This window comes from Tachysurus vachellii, chromosome 15, assembly GCF_030014155.1.
Source record: "Tachysurus vachellii isolate PV-2020 chromosome 15, HZAU_Pvac_v1, whole genome shotgun sequence".
NCBI classification, from domain to species: domain Eukaryota; kingdom Metazoa; phylum Chordata; class Actinopteri; order Siluriformes; family Bagridae; genus Tachysurus; species Tachysurus vachellii.
In genome coordinates, this window is record NC_083474.1 from 15,298,807 (window position 1) to 15,320,259 (window position 21,453).

General features: G+C 35.9%; 2 protein-coding genes across 2 annotated transcripts in view; both read left to right on the forward strand.

Annotated features, from left to right (window-relative positions):
* Positions 1 to 6,738: 6,738 nt before the first annotated feature.
* On the forward strand, positions 6,739 to 15,530 carry meox2a (mesenchyme homeobox 2a). The gene is made up of 3 exons (XM_060888129.1): positions 6,739 to 7,536; positions 12,440 to 12,612; positions 14,572 to 15,530. Exons 1-3 carry the CDS (start codon positions 7,023 to 7,025, stop codon positions 14,788 to 14,790), a joined length of 906 nt encoding a protein of 301 aa, XP_060744112.1. The 5' UTR covers positions 6,739 to 7,022; the 3' UTR covers positions 14,791 to 15,530.
* A 1,320-nt stretch (positions 15,531 to 16,850) lies between these two features.
* agmo (alkylglycerol monooxygenase) overlaps positions 16,851 to 21,453 on the forward strand; it is a 41,568-nt gene continuing 36,965 nt past the window's right edge. The window contains exon 1 of the mRNA XM_060888371.1: positions 16,851 to 17,128. Coding sequence (XP_060744354.1) covers positions 16,997 to 17,128 — 132 coding nt within the window. The 5' untranslated portion in view covers positions 16,851 to 16,996. The remainder of the gene's footprint in view (positions 17,129 to 21,453) is intronic.

Below are 21,453 nucleotides of genomic sequence, written 5' to 3' on the forward strand. Positions count from 1 at the left end.
ATTGCAAGTTTATTAAAATATACAAACATTGTGTTTTTTCTCCTAGATGGTGAAACAGTCGTGAAACAGACTGTATTGTGTGAGCGCTCAGTGGCACTGAACTTGAAGTGAAATAATCCAAACTGTTCTCTTCCACCTTGATAAAGTCTGTATAATTATTTGGCATACAAGCAAACTATAATACTAGCCGATTAAAAAGCTCATTATTAAGGCAAGATTTGTGTATCGTACAGAGGTAAATGATTGAACATATGGAAATAAAAGCACACTATTTAATTTATAGAATGCTTGCCAGAAAGGTTCACATGGGACCTGGTTGAGATGAGGGGTATGCAATGAGTCCGGGATCCTCCGAGACATACAAGAATAAAATCACATGCACAGGAGGTTTTTATTTTCTCATAGACAAGAGGTCAGTGTACATACAAAGCATTAACAGCAAAGCATTTATAGGGTTTATTCATCCTTAGTAACTGCCTGGCCAGGGACAAGGTGGTCCAGATTAGGTTTATATTTATTACTAGATATTTTTGTGTCAAAACAAAAATAATAACTGCACACATCTAAATCTAGAAAATATATAAAAATAAAAAAATATAAGCCTTTCTATTTTAAACCACACCCACATGTACATATTGTGCATTATATGCATTTGAAGAAAAAGTTCAGTTTAGTACAGAAAATAAATAAAACAAGATGTTTCCATCATCATCATCATCATCATCATCATCATCATCATCATCATCATCATCTGTGTGAGTAAAGCTGTGCTTAATTTATTCTTTAAATATTATATATAATTATTTATATATATTCTTAACCCTTCCAGCATCCTCTGTTCACCTCATGGCTAAAGCTGGCAGAAATATATATATATATATATATATATATATATATATATATATATATATATATATATATATATATATATATATATATATTTCTGCCAGCTTTGGCCATGAGGTGAACAGAGGATGCTGGAAGGGTTGCTGGATATATATATATAAATAATATAATAATATAAATAATATAAATAATTATGGAAAATACTTTATCCACTTTGAGAGCTGATCACTGATTTCCAAACATTATTTTCAGTGTTTCAGTATATTTACATTTTACATTTTGGATCCATCTGCAGTGCTGCACATAAGGATCTGAGCTATGAAGCTGAAGGTACCACATTTTTTGTATGTTTACGACAAATGGAACTTGAGATTAGTTGCTTTTTTTTTCCAAAAAAATAAAAATAAAAATACTCTTGCGTGAATATTAGACAGCAACTGGTATTTAATTCTCCATTGTGACTAATTAATATGAAAGATTGTTAGATTTGCTGGATCACCAGACACACGTTTGCTATTTCAAGTGCTGATTTAATAAACAGTTTCCTCTAAAAGACTGAAATATAGGACACACACCAGTAAGAGTGTATGCATTGTGCATGATTATAATAATGACACGTGATCTGAGCCCTTCAGCATTTAAAAGTCTTTCATGTGGTTATTTCTTCTTCTTTTCCAGTGACAGGATAAAAATGCTAATGATTACTGAAAAAAAAAAAACATTTAACGAGGTCCAGATTTTAAAATATAAAACGTTCAAAATTCAATATTTTTAGGGGGAATAATATCATATCTAATCAGTTTAAGTTTATTCTGCTCAGAACTGGCAGACACATGAATGAAGCATATGTTTAAAGACAGAAAGACGGCCGTCTCGAGATTGGATTTTCTGATGAAGTTCTGCCTCCACATTGAGAATCCATTAGTCTGCTATTGGAAGGAATGTCCCTCGCTCGACATCACTGGGACTTCCACTAAGGGACTATAGGCACCAAAAGAGAGAAGGAAGCCATTAAATCATAAAAAAGTTGACTCCACTTTTCAAATTGATTGGCCTTATTAAAGCAGTATGGAGGGGAAGCAAAAAAAAATAAGTCTCTGGTGATGTAATTACCTATTGGTGTATCATGAGTAATGGCTGCCTGTGGGCACTGGAGTTGTTTGACAGACAGCATAAAGACGAGACTACGAAGCTGCTTAATGCCAGCGTGGGCATGTACCTGAGCCTGAACCTGGGACTGCTGGCTTTAATAACGGAGCAGTTGAGTGGTACTGATGATGAGTCTGGGCTGCCAGTTGTGTGACATTCGTAGACAAAATATTTCTTTAATTTCATGCTCATAACAGTTTAACTTCCATGATTAAATCATTAATCATCAGTTTCTAAACACAACTCTAGGACTTTCCTCTTATGAATGATATAAATAAATATGTTACATATTTTCATCATCATCATCATCATCATCATCATCATCATGATTAATAATATTAAAATACTGTTCTTAGCATATATCATAACTTGTATTTTAAATAAATAAAATCCCAGAAACATTCTGGACGAAATTAAGTGTTTCTATTTAATACCTAATCCTCAGTTATTACCACATGTACACAGGCTTATATAGAAACAAGCAATCAATATACTGTATATATATAAAATCTTAGTTTCTGAAATAATTTCTTGGTAAACCTTTTTTTTCTCCAGAAATGACATCTGTACATACACAAACTCTCACAAACTCACAAACTCTCACAAGCTTCACAAATATCAATAAGATTTATTTAAATACAAACTGATGTTTTTAAACTTATAAGTTGTTATAGCTGTAGATATAGATTACTGTCCTGTCATAAAACATCTGTAACACATTCAGACTTAACCAAGAGTCTAAGACATATAGAACATATATTCTATACATCATGTAAGAACTGAATTATTACAAGAATATATTAGTAACCTTTATTAAAATTTTTATTTGAAATAAATTAATAAAACAGGGTCGATTAGAAATGACAAAGTTAAGCATGAAAGTCAATACTTTTAAATAGAAGCATTTATATAAGCCTAATAATTTGTATGTACCCAATAAACAAACAAACAATTAAATAAATGCATATATACTGTATATGTCTAAAGGTATGTTTGAGATTATGTATAAAATTTAATTCATTAAAAAAACTTAAGAATATAAAATTATATATATTAACTATATAAATAATTAAAAGTTTTGATGTTTAAACTGAGATGTAATTATTTGAATTATTATTTACTTAATTTTATTTATGGTAAAAAAAATTCCAGTGGCTGTTGTAAGTATCTAAATTAGGTACATTTTTAAATGTTTTATTTGATTTGATTTTTTTTTTCCCAGAAGATTTGTCATTGCTGGTTAAAACATCAGCCAATTCAGAAAAGGTCAAATGTAATTTCTGCAACATAAATTTTGACAGACATCTTCATGTTTTGGCTCCTTTGCTTTGTTGTTCTTCAACAGTAGCTGGCTGTAATTAAAATCTAGTTAATAGATATCTGTATGTTGATTCTATTAGCAGTCGTACTGTTCTGCAGCGAAGTCGACGCGTGCTTAACATTTCTTTCCGATATGGCTGTTCATAATTAATATACCCTATATACGTATTTCACTTTTATCCCTTTCACCTTCTATGTGTCTTAAACTACAGGTCACACATCCTGTTGCATGCTGGGAATATTAAGGTTGTGTGCTGAATAAGAGCAGGCCCACAGACTGTACTCATTTAGCACATACGCCATGGCATGAGGGAGCAATTCCACAAGCTAAACCAAATCATGTGTGTAGCAAGTGCCCAAGTTCCAGCTGATCACAATAATTAATTGGAAATGAAAGCAGAATTGCTTGTGTACTCACCTCAGCTGTGTTGTCGTGGCGCATCACAGTATGGGTGCAGATCGAATGATGATCATCTGCCGACTCTCTTTTCTCCCTCCCTGAAGCCTGGGATTGTGTCTCTCTTCTAAACGTCTGCTAAAGCCATTTCCCCAAATACAACATTTTATTTCCTCTTTCTCATGAAGACAAGACTCTGAGTCCCTGTGCTGTAGTCGCCCACGTGCGGGTGTTACTATCGATCAGGAATACGCTCAGCTGTGTGCTATCGAAACACACTGTAGGGTTATTTTTATGTGGTCAAATTAGAGCACCTGGTTTATGAGTCATCATTAAATGAAAGGAAAAGAAAAAAAAGAGAAGAAAAGAAAGAGGGTAGTGTATTTTAACTTGTGGTCCTAAGGAGATCAAGACATTTTACTGTAAATAAAATCACACTCACATGGATGATTATTATGACAGTATCATGTTTGAATGCTTGCAAGTGCATCACATAGTTATGTTTACATCACATAGACTTTAGTGAGTATTAGAATAATGTGATCACGTTAAAAAAAAAAAAACTATTTACAAACTTATTTATAGCATACATTATATATTAAAATCAACTGAGCAGATCTTAATAATATTCAGAGGTGCCAGAAAAATAAAAGTACATGCCTGACATGATGGAAAATAAACATGTAGAAATAGATTAATCTGAAAAATCAATCAATAAATAAATAAAAAAACACATGCACTATATTTGAAAATGTAAAATGTGAAAATACACAAATGATATGAAAAATCACATGAAAAATAAAAAACCCATGCAGGAAAACATGTCAAAACAGATGAATAATATGCAGAAAATCCCTCGTGTTAAAATAAAACAAACTACACGTGTGAAACAACGGGAAAAGCGTCTAAAAGTCACACGTGTAAATCATGTGATTATTCACATGTGGAAGTGTGTGTCAAAGCCTTCAACTGTTTGCACGTCTACCGCATTTCAACAGGAAACCCTGAATTTGTGCACGTCTACTTAAATAAACAAGAGACGTTATGTTATGACGTAAATATCAGTGTGAGAAAATCACATATGACAAAATGAACCCGAATAACAGCCGAACATGTGAAACTTGAATAATATTTGAGTGAAAGAAATGTGATAAAAAATTATCAAAATAAAAACATGATTTGCTGATTTTTACACACTATTCATTTTAATTAAATCCATGTGTGAAAATAATTAGAAAATGTGAAAATAAAGATACATTAACTACTTAATTACTTATGAAAAATGTTTGAAATGTGTAAAAAAAAAAAAGGTGTGAATTTTAAGTGATTATTCAGGGGTAATAAAGCAGGATCATGTCTGGTCTGATTTCATTAATTAAAAATTAAACACTTTCAAAGATAATAAAGATTGAAGTTTATCGTCTCTTGCTAGCACTTTTTAAAATAAATAAAATGACATAATGCTCTTTTAAACTGAATGAACTCCAAACAGAGTTTTGGATTGATGGTTTACTCAGTCTGTCATTTAGTGAGCAAGTAACGATGTATTCATTAAACTTCAAAAGCTCTTCTGTAAGTCACTCTGAACTGTGGCATCTACCAAATGGTGTAAATATAAATGTTAATGTTATCGGAGCTTGGTTGCACAGCAGGTAGCACTGCAATCATAGATCTGGGAAATGTTTAGTGCTGAGCCTGGTTTAATGTCTTTGTGCACATTATGTCCATGTTCTATCTGTGTCTGGGTTCTTCCAGGTTCTCTGGTTTTCTCCCATCACCTGCAAACATGCCAGTGTGTGAATTAGCCTAGTTAGATTGCTCTTAGGTATGAAAATATATATGTGCGTGTGTGTGTGTGTGTGTGTGTGTGTTTGTGTGTGTGTGTGTGTGTGTGTGTGTGTGTGTGTGTGTGTGTGTGTGTGTGTGTGTGTGTGTGTGTGTGTGTGTGTGTGTGTGTGCATGAGTGTGTGTGAGTGTGTGTGTGTGTGTGTGTGTGTGTGTGTGTGCATGTGTGCATGTGTGTGAATGTGTGTCCCATCCAGTGGATGTACTCCTGCCTCACACCCAGTGTTTCCTGTATAGGCTCTGGATCCTGGAGCCTTGACCAGACAAAGCGCTAACTGAAACTGAGTAAGTGAAGTTAAAGGTTCCTGAAATGTTGAATAATAACACTATAAAACTACAAATAGCACTAAAATATGTTTTTGATTCGTAAACTGACTCACACACTCAATTCCCAAACTGTTACAGATACTAGATAGATGTTATAGAAATCTGTAAATTAATTATTTCAACAATCCTTTTAATGAACTTAAAAATGATGTTTTAGTCTGTAAACTGTACTTCTGTACAATAAAACTCCTTTGTGTAAAATGTAAGATTAAAGACTGATGTACGATACTGACTATAGTAGTAATGTACTGTAGAAGATATGAAAGTATTGATAATAGAAAAAAGTAGCAATAACGTGTGCAGCAATAAAGCAGTAAATTTTATTCTTTTCTCCACATATGTTTCATCACAAGGAGGTGTAAACTGTCTCCTTAAGGTTAATATATACAGTCAGCACGGCTTCAGTAATAATCTCTTGCTGTGTAAATCATCTCCATAGTGAGGAGAGAGAGTAGGGAATATCACCAAACTAAGTGTTAACACTCATGCTTTCCTTCTGCCTTCCACGTCCTCCTCTTCTAAGCCCCTGTTCTTGAATAACAGCAAAAGAAAACAAGGACAAAGACAGGGCACTACAGGTCAAAATCACAAGATCGGAGATGAGCTTCCTGAGCCGTGGCCGCACATTTATCCTGCTGTATATTATGCTAAGTCTGTCATGTGGATGTGGTCAGTAGTGGCAGCGTGGGTTCTCTGACCCAGCCTCCGTCTCACATTACAGCTCTATTTATAACAACCCCCTCTTGCATGGGCTCCCCGCCCAGCATGCATCTGGAAGCCCCAGCCCAAAGCCCATAGCCCCAACTCTGAGCAATGGCAGGAAGCTCCTACCACTCCCATCTCCTCTACACTCTCCTCCAGGCCGTCATCTAAGCTCCTGCTCCTGCTCGTCTCAGCTGCTGCTGCTGTTTACCCAACGCCGCCTGGCAGCTTGTGCTCGCCGCACGCTCTGGATTATCACACACACATGGGCATGCTTAGATGCACATACACACATGCACACACATGTACATATACTCCTTGATTTTCTTCAGGTCTTTTATGAAGGAGAGGGAATTGGTTTATTCATTTTTAACATTTGCTGTGTTTGCTGTGTGGAGATAAACTTAGTAAAACACAATTTTTTTTGTTGCTTGTGATGGATCACACGCTGTTTGGCTGCCTGCGCGGCCCCCACGCTCCTCCTCAGGCCCTGCACCCGGCCTTCGCCCTGCACAGCCGCTCCGAGCACCTTTCAGCCTACCCTGATCTCTCATCTTCTTCCTCATCCTCCTCTCCCTCCTGCGTGGTCAGCTGTTACCCGGGCGATGATGGGCTCTTCGGAGGGCACGGGCACGGGCACCAGCGTGGACCCCCGATTACCCAGCAACATCACCCTGTAACACCCCAACCACAGCAAGGCAGCTGGCATATACCCCAAATGTCCAATGTGTCGAACTGCAATGTGCGCTTAGGCCTGGGAATGGCAGGGACGGACTCAGGCTCCTCAGATATGGCACCTGGTGGCCCGAGTCTCTGTGCCAGTACACCCAGTCTTGGTGGAGCCGTGCCCTCAGGGGTCTCCTGTCTGCCTGGCGGAGAGTTTGGGCGTCAAACGCTATCTCCAGCAGAGGCAGAGAAGAGGAACGGAAAGCGAAGGAGTGATAGTTCAGGTAAGAGAAAGTATGAAGCCAGACTACAAATCATTTAGCCTAGAGTATATTAAATTCATTTTAATATGTGAAACACACAAGATCGCTCTACATGCTCAGCATTTCTAAAGCTTTTTATTTTATATATGTTTCATTTTATGTCTGTTATAAATATACATATATAAAGTAAAATGTATAACTGAAATGTTATTGTAAGTTATTGTAACTTACAGGATCGGCAGCCTTTCTCTTCATTACCTTTCCCTTCATGACTCAGTGGCTATTAACACATTGCAGCAGGCTGTGGGATTATTCAGACTGAGTTTTGTAGTAGCATTTTTGGAAAATTAGTCTCCTGCTGCTCGGAAATGTGGAGCCGTATTTTTGCGAGAGAGACTTTTGTAGGTGTTGGCTGACACGCACAGAAGCAATTATTTTGACTAGAGCCAGGAGCAAAGGCCAGGCTATAACTCTGTGTGGGCATTTGACTGTTCGCATGTTTCACTTTGCACACCATCTGTTTCGTCTCGACACTTTTTAGAGAGCAGAAAATGAGGCATACTGTAAAAAAATAATACTAATTTCAAAGATTGTAAAGGAGAGAACACAACAGCTATAGAGGCCTGAGAGAAAGTAGACTCAGAATAAGCACTGTCTGGATTAACTGAGTTTATTTTATTTATTTATTTTGTGATGTCAAAATCTGAGAAATGATCATAATTAAGGCACTTTGAGAAATTAAAAAAAAAATAGATATCTATTTCTCAAATTTCTCAAAGTGCCTTAATTATGATCATTTCTCAGATTTTGACATCACAAAATAAATAAATTAAAAAACTAAGTATATAAAAAAACTAACCAACTAAATATATATATATATATATATATATATATATATATATATATATATATATATATATATATATATATATATATATAAAACTAGAAAACTAACTATATATATATAGTTATGACATTTTTGTTTTTTATTTTTTTCACATTATTATTATTATTATTATTATTATTATTATTATTATAATAAAACAAATTTATTTATTTATTTGTTTGTTTGTTTATTTATTTGTTTGTTTATTTATTTATTTTCAGCCTATAAGCCGCACTGAATGAAATGCAACAGCAGGTGTTTTCAGAAACAGGAAACTGCAATTCTATTTAATCCAGTCTGAGATTTATACATAGGGAGCGGATATACATCAATAACATTAATAGTAACAGAGCAAATATGTGTTAGAAATATTAATTGTTCAGACACCAAATTTAAGATTAAGCCACTGTATGTGTTTAGTGTGTCACCTTTAAATGAATCTACCACTCCTTTTTGCTTAATGTCAATTATTATATGACATCTAAAATATACAGAGAAATTCTAGTGTAAAATATCGGTGCATAGATTAAACCTATAGTCTTTTTTGATTGACAACAATTTTCTTAACTTTCCTAAAATAATAATTGAAGCAACGCAGGTCACTTTTTCACTGTCATCTGAGCATTTATAAATATATTTACACAGTAAGCTTAATTTAATAAGCTTATTTGAATATTTAAATCACAATTATTTCCTGTGGCTCTAACTCTCTCTAAGCTCTTTTCTGCATGTCTGTAGGTCAGTTTTAATTAGCCAGGCTGTAGGTGGAAGGACACCACTTTAGCAATGATTAAGATTTCCCCTTCATAATGACCTTTGTTGCGTTCCTGTAGTCCATCATGTAGCACAGCAAATGTTATCAGCTGTGATTTTCTGCTGGTTTTAATAGGACTTTGGGGAACTGACTGTAGAGTATGTACAGAACTGCTTTTACTAATATGTGCACTGTTTAACTCAGAGATGTGACAGCAGCCTAATTAAGATCACATCCAATTTAGGCGCTGGTACTCACTTTAAATTTTCTGTAAAATGTTAAAGTATTGTTTTTGGTTACAAAATTGTATTTTGTCCTTCAGCATTATACTTTATAAAAATGTAATATCTTGAAGAAAAGTCTTCTAAATCAATTAAGGTACTGCATTAATTGTTTGTGACTGAGTTCCATCTTCTATATGTGACTGGATCGGTAAGACAGCCCAAAGACAACAATTGCAAAATCCTATATTTTTCTTGTGTAATGGTTGGCTTGTCGCTTTCACTCAGTAACACCTCTGACCCCCGTTTTTTTTTTTTTTTTTTTTGTGTTCTTATTTAAACAGGGCCTTAATCTCTCTCTTAAAGGCTCTCTCTCTCTCTCTCTCTCTCTCTCTCTCTCTCTCTCTCTCTCTCTCTCTCTTTCTCTCACACACACACACACAAAACCATATGCATTATTTTGCTTTCGCCACATTTTTAGAGATTTAGAGACATTAAAGAATCTTCATTATAAGAGTGAGAAAAAGGGTGAGATTTTTAGATGATAGAAACTTTTATTTTATTTTATTTTTACATCAGAAGCTTTTATTTTTTCCTGTCACTTTTAGCAAAAGCTTTTAGAAACTTTTATAGATGTATTTAACATTTTATTTTTTGTAAATTATTTAAGTTCAACAAAATAACATATTTTTTTACTTTATATTGGGCTTATATCCACATACTCACATTTACTCGGTAGACAGGAATAAATCTGAGTAACTATTACGTGACACGGATATAATACGTATAGCTTGGTGCATGCTGAAAAGTAATTATTGTACACTATGGCTGGGGAATAAATAAAAAAATAAATGATTTAAGGGTTGTACAAGTGAGTTTGTACTCAATGTCAGCATATTATTAGGCCAGATAAACTATTTCCACATTGGGACATCTGGATGTGCACTGCCGTGTCAGAGTTTCTTTAATAAATCTTTACTTCTTCAAAACAGAATTCAGTGCTGGGCAACGAAAACCATATGCAACACCAAAACAAAATCGAAAAATTTACAGTTTGACACATTTTTTCAGTTAATATCTTGTATCTGAAATCAATCTCAGTAATAAGGACACTCTGTGATGCAGTTGATGACAAATATATGATAAATCAATTCTAACTAATGTAATGCATAGAGAAATCCAAACTCATCCACAGACATGTAGACTGTCACAGAAAAACACTGCGCGTTTTTTTCCAGCGCTGCTTGTGTTTTTGAAGTGAGATGAAAGTTAAGGCGCAGGCCTAATTGCTGCGGTGTAGCCACTGCATCGTAAAGCTGGGGAAAAGTTGCTTTAAGTTGTGGCACTGTTCGCAAACAACTTCACATGTTAGTCTTTCTTCTTCCACAATGGCTGTGTTTAGCCCACAGTAACTGGCTCTCTCCAGGCCTCAATCAGAGCCGAACGCAGCCAGACGCCCAGCAGCCAGAGAAGGCCCGCTAAAATTACAGACCTCTCTGTGTGCTTACAGAGGTCACAGTGAAATGTGACTGATGAAATGGGCCATGCAGAATGGAAATGGTGTAAGACATCAGTAGTTCAACAGTAGATATAATCTACTGATATAATATAATCACGATGCAATTCTAGCACTTGTTTTCTTAATATCATTATCTTTGGCTGTCTACATAGTTGCTGCTATAAGACAAATGTGACCTTATTTATTTATTTATTTATTTATTTATTTATAAGTACAAATTTGAATGTATGAGTGCAAGGTGGATGAATTTTTTTTCATCACTTAACATTAACATAATTTTGTATGTTACTATGTAGTATGCCGTTGTACTAATTAACATTTGTACCATCTTCTACAAATATATTATTACAAAAAACTAGCACACATTTTTATGAATTGACAAAAAATATCTAATCATTTATATATGAACGAAAGGTGCACATTTATTTTAATAAATAAATAAATAAACAAACAAACAAACAAACAAACAAACAAACAAACCAAACAAACAAATAAATAAATAAATAAATTTAGCCAAGCACAATAGGAAGCTGCTCATCCTAAAACAGTGTCTATTTGAAATCAGTTCCTTTTGGAAATATGTGTGTGTTGGAATAGCCGAGTTGTTCCCATGCCTTGTGGATGGGGCCTCGTTAAAGTGGGCTCTATTTACAGCTGGGTTTAGGATTGCCAGTTGGATTAGCACAGACCGGAGGTTTTGTTGCCTTGATGTGCAATTTGCCACTGAGGCATAGCCTTAAAAACATACCGCAAGATCTAGTCATGAGAAGGGCAAACAGTTCTCTGTTTCTACCAATAAAACAAACAGTAAGAACTGAATTTCTTCATTGCGGTGTAAAAAACAGCAGAGGTCCAAATTTCTTGGGACAACTTTTAGTCTTTCACTCTTAACTTTCCAGGCCGATGTTTGTCATAAGTGGTAACTCAACAGCCAAATATCAAAGAATCTTAAAAGATAATTACACACACACACACACACACACACACACACACACACACACACACACACACATATATATATATACATGTGAGAAAGTAGCATTTCATGCCAAGAAAGAAAATAAATAGCGAAATGTAAAAAAAGAGAGAAAGACAGAAACATTAACACAACTGAAATTTATTACAGCTTGTGAGTCATAGGAAAGAAGCCTGTAAAATGTTGAGGTAAATAAACTAAAGAACCATATTTTTACATGTTATCCAGAGTTGTTTTATTCCGTATTAAAACTTTAAAGGTCCCCATATTCGTTAAGAGGAACACATTGTGAACACATTGTGAGAGGTCCACCAGCCAGAATATGAAACATCACCATTGAGAACGTTATTGCTATAAAACACCAGTACTTGCCCTACTTTTATTAACAATGGCATTTTATGTCAACCACAATCTCACAAGTCAGAAATCCCTTTTTACCCCAGTTTCAGAAGGTATTAATATCTTGTCATGTGGAACTGGAAACTCTAGAGTCATTTAGCATCGCTTGGAAATTCTGTTTTTTATATATCAAGTGAAAATATTTTCCTTCTCTTTTGCTTCCCACCAGAGTCCCAGGATGGAAATTACAAATCGGACTCGAGTAGCAAGCCCCGGAAGGAGCGGACCGCCTTCACTAAAGAACAGATCCGGGAGCTCGAGGCAGAATTCGCCCATCACAACTATTTGACCCGATTGAGGCGTTATGAAATAGCGGTAAACTTGGACCTGACGGAAAGGCAGGTATGACAACATGCACCCTCGATCTTGACCATTCAACATTATGTCTCAAAAGAAGTCTTGAATTTAGTATTTAGTTTGTGTGCTTCTCTGTGCTGCTGTGGCTATGGAGTGAGATTATCATGGGGACTATCATATTCCAGATGTTTCAACAAGGTCCCTTCATCAGGCTATAGTGAAGAAATGGAGACAGGCAAGGGATATGCTCTTGTAGTTAAGCACTTCCTGCACATTCCTCCAAATTGTTCTGCGTAGGAAGACCATCTGTGTAGGCAAATAAATATCTGGAGACAGTCTGATTGGTGTGAGGGAAATTGAGATATGTAAAAAGATCGGATCAAACTTCCTGGTTTATTCTGCAAAACATCTATTCTGCAAAACATTCCGAATTTAAATTCGGTCCCAATTATATATCGAACCTTTGTGAATAAATCTCTAAAGTAAATCTTTCCAAGCCTCAATGACCGTATAACACAGCTTGCAGTGAAGGCTTGACATCTGAAGATTTAGTTTTAGGCACCTTTTCTGGGGTTACGTTCCCTCAGCATAACATTAACCTCGACACACGACGGAGTAAGTAAGCCCCCTCTTGCTATGTGATCCCTGTGTGAACCAGCAACTACTGAACTAGGCCATGAAATCTCTGGACAATTGTCACTCGACTGCAGTCACTGAGGCTAAAGCTACTAATTACATAATAATAACAGCAAACTAATACCATTCACTAATCATAATGTATGTAAATATAATTGTTACAGCTAGTGTCTTAGCTTACTCAGGTTATATTTTTTGACGACTGCCTGAGGGGATACAAAGATCACGTAATAAGTACTCAAACTTCTCAGGAGTGACGTGGAGAACTCTGCATGCTGTGGGCAAAAGTGCAAAGCTTGCAGATGTATTTTAAGAACAGTCGTCGTAGACGGATGACAGCAAGAGCCACAAGTGGCAAATCAGATGGCAAGTGGCAAATCAGATGACTTATCTCACACACCATTAACCCCAATGTTACCAAGAAAAGGTTTGATAACGTAATAAATATGTATTCAAAACAGCTAGGTTTGTTGTGTCTGTTAGCTTAGCAGTTGCCGAATAAGACAAAACAACCCTAAATAATTGATTATCAGTATTGAATGACCTCATTTGGGTTCATTTGTGCAAACTGTCTGAAGAATCTATAATGATCGATAGCACTTCATTTGCTGCCCAGGATCAACCACCAACATTTGCGCAACAGGATGACAACCACATCACATGACTCACTTTATCCACACTATGACCCACCAAAAATAAATTTTACCACAGTGTGATCTGGCCCTCAGGCACCAGCGCTCATGACCAGTGCAGCCTCCCTCCCACAGTGGTGGCCATATAAGAAACTACTTAGTCATCATTCCTGGGAAATGTAAATGATGACAAGAAAGGAAATAAGGGGAAGCATTTGATACAACTGAACAGATGCACTCTGACAAATTATTATTGCTAATATGGAAACAGTCCATTTTGGGTAATGGCAGTATCTTATTGAGTGAGCCCCTAACTGACCAGGGCATCCATGAACGTCTATTGCTACAGCTTACAGTGTCACTGTAGAAACACTCTATACAACTTGGTCTGCTTAATATCCTGAATTTAGTCCACATTTGCCAAAATTCCTCAAACAACATCAGTCACTGTCGAAAACAGGTTCAACATTTTATATTTGCAAATTTTGCTTATCAACCTGCAGAAATAAATAGCATACACTCATGTGATCATGCCAAATAAGCAACTGTCCACTGACCATGTGTTATTATCTTACTTGTGGCTGGTGAGTCATGGATGTTGTGTAGATAGCTCATACAGTACAGTACTATGCCAAAATGAAAGCTCATCGGCAAACCACATGACACAACACACCGTTCAACCGTTATTTCAGTAAGTCTGTTGCATATTTTCAGAGTTTGTTTTTCCCCTCTCCAGGTGAAAGTATGGTTTCAGAACAGACGGATGAAGTGGAAGCGAGTGAAGGGTGGACAGCAAGGGGCGGTGGCGAGGGAGAAAGAACTGGTGCATGTGAAAAAGGGGACTTTGTTGCCTTCTGAGTTTTCAGGCATCGTTGGACTCCACCACAGAGCAGATTCATTGATTAACGAGGACAGCCATGACAGCGATCAGAGCTCTGAGCATGCTCAGTTATGATATGAAGATGTCTGATTTACCCCTGGGATGCGAAACTGGGGTCCTACCGTACCCTAGTGCTATCAAAGTTGCTATTTATGAAGAGGAGCTATATATTGGGTCAGCAGTCCAGGACCTTTAATCCCCAAGGCTGCATTTCAAACCACAACTGGAAGACCTGGAGGACTAAAGGGAATGTCCCTATAAGGATTTTTGTTAGCTGATAGCTGAATGACAGTGCTCATGTATAAAGAACTGATATGTTTCAACAGACTTTTGATTATGTAAAATATGTGCATGTGCTTTATGATTAAAAAAAACAACAACAAAGTGCCTTGCTGTAAATTAACAGTTAAAAATGACAGTTTACAAGTGGAATATTGTAAGAGTTGAGACGTATAAATATGTTACATGGCTACAGGTTTTAATTCAATAAGGAATGTGGGTCTTGTCAGTGAATGTTATTTCTAATTTGGTTAAAATGTTGAACATTCCATAAAATGTGCCTTGTGTTAAAGTGGATCTACAGTATGCTTTGGTTTGCACTGTAAACCATCATTCAGTTGTTTCTACTATATATTCTGAAAATCTTAATGTATACGGAATTGGAATTCAACCCAGCTTGTATGAGAAGCAAAACCCCCCATTTAACTTCAACTTTAAGTTTTAAATTTGTGTAAATATCGGTGTGACTATTTTCTTACCAACCATCTCACGTTTGCTACTTTCATCCTAAATAAAATTGTTGCTGGTTTTTCTTTCAGTCTGTAGTTTGTCTGCAAAGTAGGCATAAAACATGATCAGCAGTGAACTACCCTGTCTCTTTGGAAAGTTAAAAGAAGTTTTAATAACAGGCTGCAAATGGATTTTGACTGCTTTGTCTGATCCTGTCTGAGCTTCATCATAACTAATATATGCCAGGACGGAGAGTGTGGCTAACATGAATAAATCATTGAGGAAGCAGCAGGGCCAGAGTGAATGCTAAACTCAATGTCTCCTCTGGGCAGGGTCAGGACTTCTGCCAGAGGCCTAAAGGGAAATGTGCAGATGGATCATATTCTATTACAAAAGTGCATTTGAGATATTGTTATGGGGTCCAACTTGTCTCACCACAGTGTGTGAGCATGCATCCTAATTGGTAAAAAAAAAAATCACAGTATCTAAACACAGGTTCACCCACCAGGACATGGGATCGAGTGCGTCAGCCACAAGAACCACATGGATGTTTGGTGGTTAGTTTCAATTAGTGAGAAGGAGAAAAATACAAGTAAAGTCAAAGTGCGAAGGAAGTATCGCATTGAGTACTGCATAGATGCAAACAGTGAAGATTAAAACTGCATGCTGTATAACTCCATGTCAGCATCTCGGTTAAATCTAAATGCATCATTGAGGTTGGCTCTGTGGTACACTGTGTACTTTATGACATGATTTTAGTCCTGTAACCCAGTCTTTTTTGTTTTAGGGAAGCATTCCTTCAATAGAAAATGTAATATTGTAAAAATGTACAAAGCCAAAAATCCTAATGTGATTCCAAACTGTGCTGAGATTTTGCCTCCCACATGTTCTTACTAAAGTGAACAAGGTACCTTAGAAGGATATGCATTCTTTTTGTGACTTTGAGGACATGACCAGTGATGAGATAATGACTAAAAATCGCAAAGTTTTAGACGTCAAAGAAATTACTTCATTTGTATTAATTTCAATTTATAGAAACTTTTAAGCAAATTAACACAACTGGTACAAATAGTATTAATTTACATCTTTATTATTATTATTAATATTATTATTATTACTACTACTACTACTACTACTATTAATAATAATAATAATAGTATTATTCCTATTCTTCTTATTATTATTATTAATCAGTGATTGATTATACTTGCTTTCTTCTTCTTCTTCTTCTTTTTTTACAGCCTGTCATAAATGATGCACACACACACACACACACACACACACACACACACACTGTAGGTAGGTTGTCTAAAGTTACGTAATACTTGTGTAATAAAAGTCTTCTAAGAAGCGGAAGTTCAGACACAGAGTTCAGTGTCAGGGTTACTTCTGATCAATGTCCTGTAATATCTGTATTTGAGCCCGTCTTATCTCTCACAGTTCACCCCGGAGGACAAAAGTCAGCTCTGTGTACAGTATGTGAACAGTCACAGCGACACAACAGCAGCTCACACACACAGACACACACTTACACACACACTGAAAGCACAACATGGCGCAGATGGAGGACACACAGGACACCACGGTCTCCTTCTCTCAGGGGACTCGCATGCTCTTCTATCTCATGTCCCCTAACGAGACCTCGTTTGCGGAAGTAGAGAAGGTTCCGGAATATGTTCAGCAGGTAGGTTCCGGTTTCACACTACAGCTCTGGTGCGCACGCGCGCGCGCGCGCGCGCACACACGCACGCACACACACACACACACACTAAATCCAGCTATACAACCTCGTTATTTATTCGTGCAATAATGCATATTAATATTAATATTCAATAATATTTGATTTGTTTATAAGAGCCATTAGAGAACTTTTGACCCATAGACACAATACACAAAACGTACCTTATTTAATGCAGAAATGTTTTTGAGTTATTGTCAAATCAGCTAATACCAGTATGAACTTATTAGCTATTATATATTTTAATCTATTCTCTAATAATCTAGTCTAATCTCTTTTTTAATTTTAATCTTTTTTATATATAATTACTTATATTGTTATATAACTTTTATTATAGTTATATAATATCATATAACATAATAATCGTCTGCAATTTCCACTTTCCACTAAAAATGAATCCTTTGGTGTCTCCAAGCCCCATGTTAGAACCATTATTGTAAAAAGGTTAATATGAAGTTCTACAAAGGGAATACAACTCTTCAGATAACCAGTGATGGGGTGGTGTAATGTGACTATTAAATTAATTTATTCCTCATCTAGCTTATGCCTAAAGTTACTGGTCATTTTTTCATGTCCCCTACCATATAAGTGCATTTTCATTTCAATTAATGATGTACATCTCTTGCTATGCGCTATGTGTTGTTTCAACGGGTTAAAGGGGAACCAACGGTGAGCAGACGTTATTAAGTGGTTGGGCATTCACTTTATAGCAGTGACACTGACATGGTACTGTGTCTGGTCCTATATACCCAACATAAGTGCTATAAATTGATATAAGACAATATACACATTTAGACAATTTAAAATGGTACTATAGGTATCTAATGAAGTGGCTTGTAAAGTACACTAAACCCACTGAACCTACTTAGCGCTTAATTGGCATAAATACCAGAATTGATCTTGATTTATTATCTTGTGACATCTTTAATTTGTTTTCATTAAGTGATTTTCATTATGTGATAAGTACTATTAGGGCTGTTCATTCAGCAACATTTGATAGACTCCTATTATAGAGGTTTGTGCTTGTCATCTTCTAATTCATATATGACTGCACTGAATATATCTCTTGCATATATGTTATATTGTATTACATTTGAAAGCAATGAAAAAACCTCCAATGATTTTTCAGGCTTAAAGGCAAGTTCTTCTGTTACAAGGTGAGGTCTAGATGCTTTTGAATCACCTTGCCTTGGTGTACTCCCATAATCTCTGAAAACCTCAGAGGTGTTAACTGCACACAGGTAATTTGCATAATCTGGAAGCTCCCAGAAAATTGACATAAGCAGCTAAGAAACCTGACTCTCAATGCACGTAACTTTCCCAAAGCAAATGTTGACATAACTTCAGTCTCCAGATCTAAATATGACCCACATTGCTTAATAAACCTCCGGTAAAGCCACTGCACCTGATTAATTTGTACCAGCACCACTCACAGGCACAAAGAGGTCACTGTTATATCAGTGTATTTGCTGTGCTGAGAACCACCTACAGTAAATAATATCTGGTATAAAAATCAAGATAGACATCATTTCAGAGGTAAATCAGAGAGACCTGAGAAACCTGGAGGTAACATACAGTGCTGCATGAATAACTCAGTAAGCAGTTTTGACAGTCTGACTTTTACTTTCTTTCCTTTTTTTGGTTGTTGAAATCATGTTAGGCTTCATTGGTTTATAATTTGTAACATCTATACCGGTTTATGCTTTAGCATTCATTTGACAAATTACAGTTTATGCTGGTTTGTAGTGAATTGGGTGAGAAAATCAGTAACTCCCCTACACCTGGACTCTCCATAATTGCAGGTGTTTGAATAAAGTCACTTGGGATATTGCAGTGTTTGTACTACGTATTATGAGAAATGAACCTGTTGAAATTTCCAAGAAAGTGGATCATAGACCATTTCCAATATGGGGTGAGGTTCACTCTTGTAGCAGTGTGGATATGTGAGCTTTCACCTATAGCTTATATTTTAGTCCCAGTCACGGCAGATCTGCCTGAACCTAACACTGTTAATAGATGTGAGAACTCACACTGAACTTTGCTTAGGGCTACAAGACCAGTGCTTTAAATTACAGGAAATTATGGCAGCGTTAGGGAAATTATGGCAGAGCAAATATGTCAGAATCTGCAAGAAATCGTTAGCAGAAATGTTACTGCTTTTACACTTTAGCTATTTAATTATTTGTTAGTCATTATCTAACAAAAAATGAGCTATTATTTAGATTTTTCATTTATGTATTATGTAGATCATTGCCAATGTAACCTCGTTGCTAATTAAACCAAATGTGTGTGTTTGGGGGAGTGTTAAGTACATTATTACAATTTTACTAATATTATCAAAATAAATTAAAATGGCCAGAAGTTTACCAATTTGAGACAATTTCTGAAAAAAGATCATTAAGGGCTTTTTGCTCTGTCAGGCCTTTGTAGTTTATTTCTTTATTAAAAGAAGGGCTTTAATTATTTATTTCAGACTGATGAGGGATTTATTTCTGTTTGACTGATTTTACATTCTGAAAATATTTCACTTTGAACTATTACAATTGTATTACAATTAATATTGTGTGTTCTGCTCACATAGCAGATCTGACGTGCATTTTCATCATTACTTTTACTCTACCTGCAATTACAAGAGACTTCATCAGCATGAGTAATTGTTGAGGACTAATAACAGGAAAATGTAAGATCTTCCAACTTCTAGTTTTCCTTTCACTTTTGGAGCAGCATACAATTAAAGTAAAATCGAACAGCAGAGTCAGTCGTATCTTTGACAGTAGAAAATGCTTGAAATGAATCTGTATGTTAGTTGTAATTGCTGGCTGCGTGTACCGGTCATAAATCGTGACACCACATCTGGGAAATGGGAGTATGGGGTTTGAAACAAAATCGTTTCTGAGTGTCAGAATATGAGCAGAGGATTCGCCCTCCAGTCCAAAACTATCTGAGGTCTGCCACAGTTGCCTTGCGTACTATCACTATTTTTAGCCTAAATTGCAATCTAATTCATTTGTTTTCAGACACTAAGACTTCTCTTGTCTGAAGCACTTTATGTTGCACTAGATGCCATAGCAAATGCAAATTTGTGTAGTTTCTCACATTTAAAGCCCCCTCACATTTTAATTGTGGGTGTGTTTTGGGTTTGGCTGTAACCAAGTCAACACATGTTTATAATTTAAGCTAGAAAGGTTAATCTTTCAATAGGCCTATATAAACACTTGGGAACGAACAATTAACCACACAGCAGGGATCTGAATTGTTGTAATGTTGCCACAAACATGCTGTGAATAACTTTACTCACTTTTGTTCAACTACTTTATTTTAATACCAGTCTGCAAGCATCTGTACTGTATGTTCACTTTTGTGTGCTGGCTTTTATAAGACAAAAAAGAAAGTCAAATACACATTGTTGTATATCATTTTACCCACATTTGAAAGTCAGACTAAATGAAATAATATAAAACATCCGGCTATTATAAAACAAATTTTGATGGGAAATGTGATCAGATCTCAAATAAAAAGATGCTTAAAAAGAACTGATCCGAAAGAAGAGAGAAAGGTTAAAAACCCCAACATCTGCTTTGCATATGTAATTTTCCTGACAAGATCGGCATCCACAGACAAAGCTTTCTATAAAACCATTAAGGTTCCCTCAACAATTTTCACAAGCCCTGAATATCTTACTGCCTGAAAAAAAGTGCTGTATAAAAGAAACTCCACACCACCCAATATAAATGATCGATGGGATAAAGTTTTTTAAGGATGAAAAAACTATGAATTGTAGAAATGTATCCCAAAAAGTTAAATCAAAACTGCTGACTTTTTCACACTGACATTTTTTCAGGTCAATATAAAACTTTAGCTCTTATAATGCAATATAATATAGAATTAATAAGTGAAAACCCTGTTTATATTGAACTCCATATTGATTCAGACAGATCTCTGTTTGCAGGTTATGCCGTGCTGTCTCACAGTCCCCAGCCAGATGTGGGGCTATGTGTAGTGTTGTGGGTCCCGAGTGGTAAATCCTGCCCTGGAGTGTTTTTATACATACAGAAAGCCACGTTTGCAATTCTGTCTTTGTGGGGGTATTTCTATTCACATATACATGAACCTAATCTTAACTCAGTAAACAAAAAAGGCACTTTCAGGTTTTTTTATTAAAGAAATGTCTGTTTGGTTTTTACATTATTTAAAAAGTTCACATATTCTTTCTATTATAGGAGCAATCGGTCCCCTTAAAGAGACTTAAACATGGGCACACATGTTCAACA

Bases quoted from the DNA above. Each gene is read 5' to 3' on its own strand.
- meox2a (XM_060888129.1), top strand. From the start codon at position 7,023: ATGGATCACACGCTGTTTGGCTGCCTGCGCGGCCCCCACGCTCCTCCT. The intron at 7,537-12,439 runs GTAAGAGAAAGT...GCTTCCCACCAG, and splicing joins GCGAAGGAGTGATAGTTCAG to AGTCCCAGGATGGAAATTAC. The intron at 12,613-14,571 runs GTATGACAACAT...TCCCCTCTCCAG, and splicing joins TGGACCTGACGGAAAGGCAG to GTGAAAGTATGGTTTCAGAA.